General features: G+C 41.8%; 1 protein-coding gene across 1 annotated transcript; it reads left to right on the plus strand.

Annotated features, from left to right (window-relative positions):
- The first annotated feature begins 9,310 nt into the window (after positions 1-9,310).
- On the plus strand, positions 9,311-10,622 carry LOC106585326 (protein FAM163B). The gene is made up of 2 exons (XM_014171414.2): positions 9,311-9,410; positions 9,551-10,622. Exons 1-2 carry the CDS (start codon positions 9,318-9,320, stop codon positions 9,968-9,970), a joined length of 513 nt encoding a protein of 170 aa, XP_014026889.1. The 5' UTR covers positions 9,311-9,317; the 3' UTR covers positions 9,971-10,622.
- Positions 10,623-11,649: the final 1,027 nt, after the last annotated feature.

Here is an 11,649-nt window from a genome sequence, read left to right on the forward strand (position 1 = left end):
AGTAAGTGAGGGTCAAATGTCATTGTCCTGCTCGAAGGGAAGTTCTCCAAGGCCATTCAGGGTGAAGTCAGAGACAGCGCACTTGCAGTGTTGAATTTACTCCAGTCAGTGAATTGAAACTGTTGACCCAAAACAGAAAACCATGTTGAGTGGTCCTGAAGATGTAGACCTAGAAAATTACTGGAAACAAATGAAAAGAATGAAGGAAAAAAGCACCCCACCCTTATCCCCAAAGACAGGCAGAAGACAGGCTCTTACTTTGTTTTGTCTAAAGGTGAGGGTGTTTTTCTAATGTCCAAGAGCTGAGAGATGTTTGAATGAATCCAGACTCTGAACCCTCATACCCAGACCCATTGGTGACGCATGGAGCGGGCGCTAAGTGGTAGCCTCCCGTGCATTCTGACATCAGAGGCAGTAACTCGAGGCTAACTCTATATATTTTATAAACATTGGGGTTTGGGGTTTTGGGGGCAGCTATGAGGTTTGGCAGAGAGCCGCGACTAAGGCTAATGCACTGGATCCTTCTAACATCACATTTCCTTGCCCGCAGCACTTTTGGCGAATTCAGCTAAAGCCTTATACACCCACAATACTGAAACCTTCACACTAAAGTCACTGTCTAGCCAAGAGCCTGACCTTTAATGGACTTACTCCTATCCCCCTGAAGGTAACAAAAAGATAAAGATCTCTAAGAACTTCCAGCAGGTCAGTGTTGGTCCCTGAACTTCTTATATTGAACTTTCTAAGGCACTAGTTGACATCTGTATGGGTTCAGTCAATCAGGAAAATGTACATAGCAAACATACAATGGGTGGCAGGGATAGTAGAGTTTAAAAGCGTTGGGCCAGCAACCGAAAGGTCACTGGTTCGAATCACTGAACCGACTAGCTGAAAAATCTGTCAATGTGCTCTTGTGCAAGGCACTTAGCCCTATTTTCTCCTGAAAGTTTGTCTGGGTAAGAGCGTCTGCTAAATGACTAAAATGTAATGTAATGCAACATAATGGCCTATTTTCCAAATCTATACATCAATACACCAGTAAAATCAACCCATGGAGATTTCAGATAGAAGTATATGATGCTTGTCCATGCAATGTGACCTCTGTCTTCAAAGACCTACAGTGCCTTCAGAAAGTATTCACACCCCTTTACTTTTTCCCAAAAATGTTGTGTTACAAAGTGGGATTCAAATGGATTTAATTGTCATATTATGTCAACGATCTACACAAAATACTCTGTAATGTCAAAGTGGAAGAAGAATTCTCAAATTTGTAGCAAATGTAATATATTTTCATTAGATAAGTATTCAACCCTCTGAGTCAATACATGTTAGGATCACCTTTGGCAGCGATTACAGCTTTGAGTCTTTCTGGGTAAATCTCTAAGAGCTTTGCACACCTGGATTGTACAATATTCACACATTATTCTTAAAAACAATTCTTCAAGCTCTGTCAACTTGTTTGTTGATCCTTGCTAGACAGACATTTTCAAATCTTGACATAGATTTTCAAGCCGATTTAACTTAAAACTGTAACTAGGCCACTTAGGAACATTCAATTTCATCTTGGTAAGCAACTCCAGTGTATATTTGACCTTGTGTTTTAGGTTATTGTCCTGCTGAAAGGTGAATTTGTCTCCCAGTGTCTGGAGGAAAACAGACTGAACCAGGTTTGTGTGTTCTACGTTCAAGTTTCTTTTAGAAATAAACACCTCATTTATTTGGACTATTTTTCATAATATAAGTGGCAGGTAGGCAATACCTCAATAGCTGCAGATACATTTTCAACAACTCAATGATCCAACTTTTACATGCAAAATAGTACTTTGGGAATGCTACAATACCAGAAGTCAATAGAGTCTCAACTTTATCATCGGAGTAGAGAAGGTTGTGAGGTGTGAGTGTGTATTTCAATTACTTATATAGTTGATAAATACATTTTCCCAATATATTTAAATATATTTATATTTTATTGAAATATATTCCAATATGCCATTTTTCCATATGCCTCATATATGGGTTATCTGGATGTTAATCTGTCACAAAGCTGCAGTTTGTAGAGCCTGCCTTGGGCTTCTTAGTCAACATCTGCCAGTCCCAGGAGCTCCTCTCATTCAGTCATTCAGTATGAGTGATCAGGTGGGATGGGCAGTCATTACCCAGAGGAAAGTTTTATGAGCCCCAGGTGTCCATAGACTCAGCACCGCAGCTCCGCAAATCAAAAGCTGCCGCAGGGAGAGGGTTCAGTGTAGGGTTCTGTCAAGCCCATACTGAGCACCCGCTATCTATTAAGGTGGATTATGCATAAATGTTTATTGCTATAATTATGGAAAATAACCCTCAAGTGCAGCAGCACAGATGCACGATTAGGCAATGGATTGAAGCATACAGCTTCCAGCTGTGTTTGTAGGCTACTCTACTGTAGCAAGCCTGCTGTTGCTCTTGTTGTCTCTTGTATGAGAATTCAGAGATGCTTTGGGTTTAAAATCCTGTACATGTCACTCTTAATGAGCCCATGCTTGTACAACCACAGCAGTGCTTTGGAACAGGGGACTTGTCCGAATGAGAGATACAGGAAGCACAATAACAGTTGGTGGGTATCATCATACCAAGCCACACTCAGCATTCACCAGCTTGTTCATGCCTTTCTATCTTTCTTCTCCAGTTTAGTAAGTTAGGTAAGTCACGCATAAATATGAGCTTTGGAATGACACAAACCCAGATGGAGGGAGCTCTTTTGAACCTCACATTTTCATAGGCAGCGGAGAAAGAAAGTCATAAGGAAACAATGTAGAAAGAGTAAAGAGTAATGTAGAAATAGTGACACCGATAGTTTGCATTGAACAATATAAGCAGTTTTACAAACCTTCGAAAAAAGGCTTAAGTCAAAATGGTCAAATTGGCTCTCTATAGAAGTAACATTCCACAAGCAACTCCAGACTGCTATTTCAGATTGAGTGAACAGCCATTGATACTGTGTATATATTAAATTCAGAGGAGACGGTTAGTTAGTGAAACACATAGTAGACAGGGTTGCTATCTGTCAACTGAACTTGTTAGGTGAACTTGACAACAAGTGTCCCAATGTACGACATTACCGATTGAATCAGTGCTAAGTAGATGACAACACTGGAGCCATGTTTGTGGTATTGAACTGTTAACAGCACAGCCAACAGTATCAGACATGCAATCAAATAAAAGGGAAGGGGAAGGGAGAGGGGTGGGGGAGAGAGGGGGGGGGTATGGGGTGGATAGACGCCAGAACATGGAGGGCTATTAGCAAGTACAGACAGATGAGGAGGAGAGGAAAAAAGGAGGGAAAGGAAGTCAAGTGAACAGCAAGAGACTCGTTTCTGTATTTCATGTTAGGTTTGAATTCATTAGGGCAGGAGTAGAAAAGCGTTCCTTGACTGGAAATGGCTGACAACTTCTGAACACCCCTTGATTGGTTGCCTGCTTGCCCTGACCCCTGACCCTCAAAGCAGTGTATTTATTGTATTTGTTTATTTGACAGGGACCATGTTCATCAGATTTTAGTATCGGCAGTCCCTGCATGCCTACACTGTTCTATCATGTCAAATCATATTGCTGAAACCAAGGCCTCAGACACCATACAGTTATACATCTCCAACACACCTGAATGGAAGACAAACCAGAACAGAAACAGTTATACATCTCCAACACACCTGAATGGAAGACAAACCAGAACAGAAACAGTTATACATCTCCAACACACCTGAATGGAAGACAAACCAGAACAGAAACAGTTATACATCTCCAACACACCTGAATGGAAGACAAACCAGAACAGAAACAGTTATACATCTCCAACACACCTGAATGGAAGACAAACCAGAACAGAAACAGTTATACATCTCCAACACACCTGAATGGAAGACAAACCAGAACAGAAACAGTTATACATCTCCAACACACCTGAATGGAAGACAAACCAGAACAGAAACAGTTATACATCTCCAACACACCTGAATGGAAGACAAACCAGAACAGAAAAAGAAGGAAAATAACCCAACCATCATCGCACCACATCTCCACTAATAAATATTACACGGCCTTGTCTGTACAATACAGTGGAATCTCAGCCTCCTTCAACATCTGAATAATTAATGCAATAAAATCTGTTTCCCTCATTTTCTTGGCTGTACTGGTAGCAGTGGGGAACAGGACTTCAGAGCCAGACAAAGAGCTGGAAGATAGTGGTGGAGAAAGTGACTGAAGGATGTGTGTGTGTGTGTGTGTGTGGGGGGGGGGGGGGGGGGGGTCATTATAGAAACAGGTTAGATAATACTTGTGGAAAATAAGTCCATGACACTGACTCAGTGCTTCTCAAGGCTGACAATTTGATTAATTCCATAGTCAATATCAGACTCCATGATGGCAGTGTTTGCTGCTTTCTCTACTATTGAGATCATTACGAAGTTCAAATCAAGTTCAAATCATTACAGATATTGAAGGGTTTCTATGATTAATAATCATAAGGGATTTGGTATTTATATCTTTTTTTTGTAAATGTTTCACTACTGTACTAAGGTGAACTGTCCTATTTTTGTAGCCCACAACTCTTCCAGTGGCCCTAATAACTGTTCAACTCATGGCAATTATTTTCTGGGAAACCGACCAAGGATGCTTTAATCAATTACATGCTACTCCATATCGTTGTCTGGCAAGAACGATGACAGTAGATGTTCGGTTATTCTATCATGAAAGTCAACTGTATGCCCTTATGTAAAAGCGCGACTACTCACCGCTGCTTTGCCACATGGCCACATTTCGTCAGATCAGCAGAGAAAATGAATGCGCGCATGGAGGTCCGCTGTCATGCTCAGGTGTAATACAGAGGGGACCGGACAAGACAACGGGCTCGGAAAATATAATGAAAACGTTGTATCCACTGTACCAATCACCAACTTTTTTATTAATTTTGGGGAGTCATTTTTCTTATTATTTTTTGCCAGGATAAGGCCACACATTGCATTAGGAATGTAACGATGTTTTTTTCTTTGCATAAAGATATTTGGAGTAATGTGTTTTACATCATTAGTGCCATTCTTCAGCGTCCCCCTATCAAATGCAGACTACATGATAGAATTGAGCGGGAAGGAGAAAAGTAACTTGGGAGCGCGGGAAATAATTCAGTTGTGCATACCATTATCGTATAAGCATCCAAATAAACAGAGCAACTTGTAGGACTACTTCAATAATCTTCAAATTGTGCTTGCAAGGACCCATCTTTTTAACCCTTTTTCGAAGAGAAGACAGATGGAGATAAACTTGTGAAATTGTGATGGGAATTTAATTGAAGTGTTTGGTTTATTTTAGATTCGACACGTTTTTTTCCAAGGAAATAAGTGCTTTACCACAGAATAGCTACAGGGATAGTCACTTTTGTCGTTTTCGGTATTAAAGGTACAAAACAAATGTGCGCTCTGAAGCGTATCGTACCTGATGATAATTCCATTCATCTACATTGAAAGCCTATTAATCACCTTCAGGCGCGGCTGCCTTTGAGCGTCACGTGGCTGCAACACCGATGCCCAGAACCGGGGCTGCGCGAGCCGGAGGCACCCGGGACGCGACATGGGACGATTCAAATACTTATAGAGGTAAGAATATAACCTGCGTGCGAGTCGTTTATTGTTTAAGTAGTTTTATGTTTTTGCTTTCACACACATTTCACACAAGTCATTTAGAGTATTGCTCGTACTCCTGAAGTAGGCTAGGCTTGGTTAATTTTAGGCCTATTATAAAACCCTATATGCTTAATTGTATTTATTAGATATTGAGAAAAGATTGCATTTCATGGATCTCTCATATTTTGGTGACTATGAGCGTTTTTGAAATAAATGGACGTGGTCTAAGGGGAGCAAAGACTGAAGACAGAAATGTGGATGATGAAACTGGATAGATAAAGAGATCCGATGAGACAGTTATAGAAAGTGAAATGTATCATGAGAGTGAAAGTGAGACAATCTGCATGATAATTGAATACCTACGACATGTTTTTATAAATTCAGTACACTTGTCGCGTGCTCTTGGCACTGAGCGGCTGTCCATGGTGCTGATATGCTCTCCATGCGGCGGGGTGGTTGAAACCTGAGACAATTGTAGCCTGTGTGATTTGTGCAAATGGGTAGCTTGGCTAAAGTACATAGCCTATGTTTTTTTGGTCGTTCGTGAGGGGTATAGGCATCTCTGTCTTGGACCCAGCGATTATATGATGTGATGTATGATGTGATGTGTAATGTGCTGTGGAGGTTTTTGCAATTTTGTTATCAACACTGCAATTATTTAGTATGGTTAGATATCTTGTAAAAATGTGTTTTAAACGAAAAAATATTTGAACTCTCTCCAAACAAATAGCATTCTGTAAGTCCAGGGAAACTTTCATGGTTTGTTGATGATAGAATACCACGTCTAAATGGCCTGTCCATTGACTTTGAGATTTGGCCCAATGCCTTTAGAGTCTCAAGAGGTCATGTGAGACATTGTTCTCTAAGAGATAGATTAGAGGCCACCACAAACACTCAGACCATTACTGCTCCTGTCCTCCCTGTGCGTGGCAGCTACAGGATAAGGATAAGGATAAGGACAGGATAAGTAATGGTCTGAGTGTTTGTGGTGGCCTCCATTTTCCTTTTCTGCCACAAGATAGCTTCAGCTTGGTTAGATATTTTGCTGTTACAGAATACCGAATCTGTGTGGTCATTGTGAGAAATTGTGCAGCTCTTCATGCAAGCTAGTCTTTCATAGCCATTCAGATGTGATACCAGCTGAGTATATGACTATTAAACCTATCACACATCACTTCTAACTGCTTTGGAATGGATCATTCCATTAGCATTTGCTGGAGCAGGGGACTTTTAATAGAACATTCCAGACACATGGTTACTTCCTGCCTTATTTAGTGGAAGTCTTCAGAATCAATAATACGTATCTACTTTGGTCGGATGATATATTCTGCAATATTATTCATATTTCTTATTATTTTTTTACATGGTACTGGTTGCTTTGGCCTTTGATTGCTTTTATTTAGATGGAGGTGAGAATCAGTGGAAAAAAACAACTACAGTGGCAAGAAAAAGTATGTGAACCCTTTGGAATTACCAGGCTTTCCGCATAAATTGGTCATCAAATTTGATCTGATCTTCATCTAAGTCAGAACAGTAGACAAACACAGTGTGCTTAAACTAATAACACACACATGATTGTATTTTTCTTGTCTATATTGAATACATCATTTAAACATTCACAGTGTAGGTTGGAAAAAGTATGTGAACCCCTAGGCTAATGACTTCTCCAAAAACGAATTGGAGTCAGGAGTCAGCTAACGTGGAGTCCAATCAATGAGACGAGATTGGAGATGTTGGTTTTAGCTGCCCTGCCCTATAAAAAACACTCACAAAATGTTTGTTTGCTATTCACTAGAAGCATTACCTGATGTGAACCATGCCTCGAACAAAAGAGATCTCAGAAGACCTAAGGTTAATAATTGTTGACTTGCATAAAGCTGGAAAGGGTTACAAAAGTATCTCTAAAAGCCTTGATGTTCATCAGTTCATGGTAAGACAAATTGTCTATAAATGGAGAAAGTTCAGCACTGTTGTTACTCTCCCTAGGAGTGGCCGTCCTGCAAAGATGACCGCAAGAGCACAGCGCAGAATGCTCACTGAGGTTAAGAAGAATCCTAGAGTGTCAGCTAAAGACTTACACAAATCTCTGGAACATGCTTACATCTCTGTTGACGAGTCTACGATACTTAAAACACTAAACAAGAATGGTGTTCATGCTGCGCGTCTGAAGTTTGCAAAAGTGCACCTGGATGTTCCACAGCGCTACTGGCAAAATATTCTGTGGACAGATGAAACTACTGTGTAGTTGTTTGGAAGGAACACACAACACTATGTGTGGAGAAAAAAGGCACAGCACACCAACATCAAAACCTCATCCCAACTGTAAAGTATGGTGGAGGGAGCATCATGGTTTGGGGCTGTTTTACTGCCTCAGGGCCTGCACAGCTTGCTATCAGCGACGGGAAAATGAATTCCCAAGTTTAACAAGACATTTTGCAGGAGAATGTTAGGCTATCTGCCAATTGAAGCTCAACAGAAGTTGTGTGATGCAACAGGACAACGACCCAAAACACAGAAGTAAATCAACAACAGAATGGCTTCAACAGAAGAAAATACGCCTTCTGGAGTGGCCCAGTCAGAGTCCTGACCTCAACCCGATTGAGATGCTGTGGCATGACCTCAAGAGAGTTGTTCACACCAGACATCCCAAGAATATTGCTGAACTGAAACAGTTTTGTAAAGAGGAATGGTCCAAAATTCCTCCAGACCGTTGTGTACTGTAGGTCTGATCCGCAACTACAGAAAACGTTTGGTTGAGGTTATTTCTGCCAAAGGAGGGTCAACCAGTTATTAAATCCAAGGGTTCACATACTTTTCCCACCCTGCACTGTGAATGTTTACACAGTCTGTTCAATAAAGACATGAAAACATATCATTTTTTGTTTGTTAATATTTGAAGCAGACTGTGTTTGTCTATTGTTGTGACCTAGATGAAGATCAGATCAAATTTTATGACCAATTTATGCAGAAATCCAGGTATTTCAAAAGGGTTCACATACTTTTTCTTTCCACTGTATCTACTTGAAATTCACTGGAAGTCTGTCTCTGCCTTAGTGTTGAGGCTATTTCTGGGTTTGATGTCATGTCTGCTGTGTAACTCCCATGCATTATTCCACTATGGTCCTACACTGAATGACACGTTCTTGGGACCTTTCCCACAGTGCCAAATAGTCTCAACAAGAAGGAAAGTAAACTAAGATGGACTTAGAAAACCATACAACGTGTGTTAAAAACCATACAACGTGTGTTAAAAACCATACAACGTGTGCATTTATAGTATGAGCCGCAGTTCATTTGTCTCTTTTACCATGTCACTGCGTAGACCAGTAGATTCTTTTGAAATTCATCATTACTTGAGCTTGAATATTCTCTCCAACAAGTATATCGATGGCTTTTCAATTCCCCTCTAATGTACATATTTCCGTGAAATAACCTGATGATTTGAAGGAATTTGCCATTACTGCACTATGCCCTGGTCCTTTGTTTCAAAGAGTGGAAGTGATCACTAAAAGCAGCAACATCAAATTCCCAATGAGGGCTGTTGTCAAGGATACAAATCTATATCGTCTCTCTCTGTTATGTAAGTTTAAGCACTACCCCCCTTCAATCTGTCCCCCTTTCTCCTTCTATTCTTTTCTCTCTGTAGAGTGTTGATGGAGAGGACTTCGAATGTCAGCCGGGACAGTGGTTATCTGTGGTGGAATTCTAGCTACAGTCATCTTACTGACTATTGTTGCAGTACTGTGCTACTGTAGGTTGCAGGTAGGCTAAAGTCTTGCCATGAAGAATTTGATTTTGTGAAGTAGCCATGTTTTTTCTACCTTAGCTGTGATGAGTGCATACGGTTTTACGGTGACCAGCTTGATCACTCTGTCACATGTTTCTCTCTGCTCCATTGGCAGTATTATTGCTGTAAGAGGGAGGAGCCAGAGATGGAGGAGGAGGAGCAACCGGACCTCACCATCATGTCCTCTCTCCCCACACCAGTGCACACGGCTGATGACCAGGACATGATGACCACGCCCCCCTCTGAGCCCAACGGGCCCGCCTTTGTCTACACTCCTCCCCTGATCCGCAAACCAATGACACGCTCCCATAGGTTTTGCCCATCCTGCACTCGCTACTCCCTGCCCTTCTACCTGCAGCACTCCTCTGAGAGACTGCATAACGGTGGCGGCCGCATCAGCTACAGGACTGTGCAGCAGCAGGAGCTGGACCTGCCAATGGACCTGGCCAGCTTCAACCACAAGCTCAACCTCATCCGCTCTGTCACCATGAGGGAGGTGGTCACCCACAGCCACAGTGTCAGCACCGATGTGTAGCCCCCTGGTGGCTGGGAGGACTAATGTCAGAGACCTGACCTGGCTGAAGGGAATTTTATTGCGCTCTTACTTACTGTAGATATTTTCCACCTCACCAAACCGATGGATACGTTCACTCGCTCACATGATGTAGAGAGGGTTTTTGGTGTCACATGCAGATATATGGACACCTACTCCTGAATTCACATGAACAGTTTTTTTTAAAGGGCTTAATATCATAGGCATATAGGATCTGTGATTATGAGGGAGACATTTTTTCTCAAGAGAAGCTTAAGCAGGCAGATGAATAACTTTGGTACTGTGTATGTTGTGTGATACCCGTACTGTACATTCTCTTGGGGTTTATGCAGGTGATGACACATAAGCTACTGAAAGCTGCTAAAATACGTCCAGAACCCTAAGTAATATTTTAGTCCCACTAGAGTAGACAGAAAATGACCTGATTCCCCAATCATCTGAAGTGTTTTGGTTAAAGTTCTGAGTGTCCTCTTAACAGCTTCTTAATAGAGTGTGGAAACGGAACTATTTTAAGAGCTAATTTAGTGACAATTTAAAGGGAAAATATGCTTAAATATATATTTGACGAGATTTTCATGTCGTTCATTGTCAAGTCATATACTTCAAGTTCCACAATACATTTGACATACAGTATCTCACAAAAGTGAGTACACCCCTCACATTTTTGTAAATATTTGAGTATATCTTTTCATGTAACAACACTGAAGAAATGACACTTTGCTACAATGTAAAGTAGTGAGTGTACAGCTTGTATAACAGTGTAAATTTGCTGTCCCCTCAAAATAACTCAACACACAGCCATTAATGTCTAAACCGCTGGCAACAAAAGTGAGTACACCCCTAAGTGAAAATGTCCAAATTGGGCCCAATTAGACATTTTCCCTCCCGGTGTCATGTGACTCGTTAGTGTTACAAGGTCTCAGGTGTGAATGGGGAGCAGGTGTGTTAAATTTGGTGTCATTGCTCTCACACTCCCTCATACTGACTGGTCACTGGAAGTTCAACATGGCACCTCATGGCAAAGAACTCTCTGAGCATCTGAAAAAAAGAATTGTTGCTCTACATAAAGATGGCCTGGGCTATAAGAAGATTGCCAAGACCCTGAAACTGAGCTGCAGCATGGTGGCCAAGACCCTACAGCGGTTTAACAGGACAGGTTCCACTCAGAACAGGCCTCGCCATGGTCGACCAAAGAAGTTGAGTGCACGTGCTCAGCGTCATATCCAGAGGTTGTCTTTGGGAAATAGACGTATGAGTGCTGCCAGCATTGCTGCAGAGGTTGAAGGGGTGGGGGGTCAGCCTGTCAGTGCTCAGACCATACGCCGCACACTGCATCAAATTGGTCTGCATGGCTGTCGTCCCAGAAGGAAGCCTCTTCTAAAGATGATGCACAAGAAAGCCCGCAAACAGTTTGCGGAAGACAAGCAGACTAAGGACATGGATTACTGGAACCATGTCCTGTGGTCGATGAGACCAAGATAAACTTATTTGGTTCAGATGGTGTCAAGCGTGTGTGGCGGCAACCAGGTGAGGAGTAAAGACAAGTGTGTCTTGCCGACAGTCAAGCATGGTGGTGGGAGTGTCATGGTCTGGGGCTGCATGAGTGCTGCCGGCACTGGGGAGCTACAGTTCATTGAGGGAACCATGAATGCCAACATGTA

The sequence above is a fragment of the Salmo salar genome, chromosome ssa24 (assembly GCF_905237065.1).
Source record: "Salmo salar chromosome ssa24, Ssal_v3.1, whole genome shotgun sequence".
NCBI lineage: Eukaryota > Metazoa > Chordata > Actinopteri > Salmoniformes > Salmonidae > Salmo > Salmo salar.

Bases quoted from the DNA above. Each gene is read 5' to 3' on its own strand.
- LOC106585326 (XM_014171414.2), top strand. From the start codon at position 9,318: ATGTCAGCCGGGACAGTGGTTATCTGTGGTGGAATTCTAGCTACAGTC. The intron at 9,411-9,550 runs GTAGGCTAAAGT...CTCCATTGGCAG, and splicing joins TGTGCTACTGTAGGTTGCAG to TATTATTGCTGTAAGAGGGA.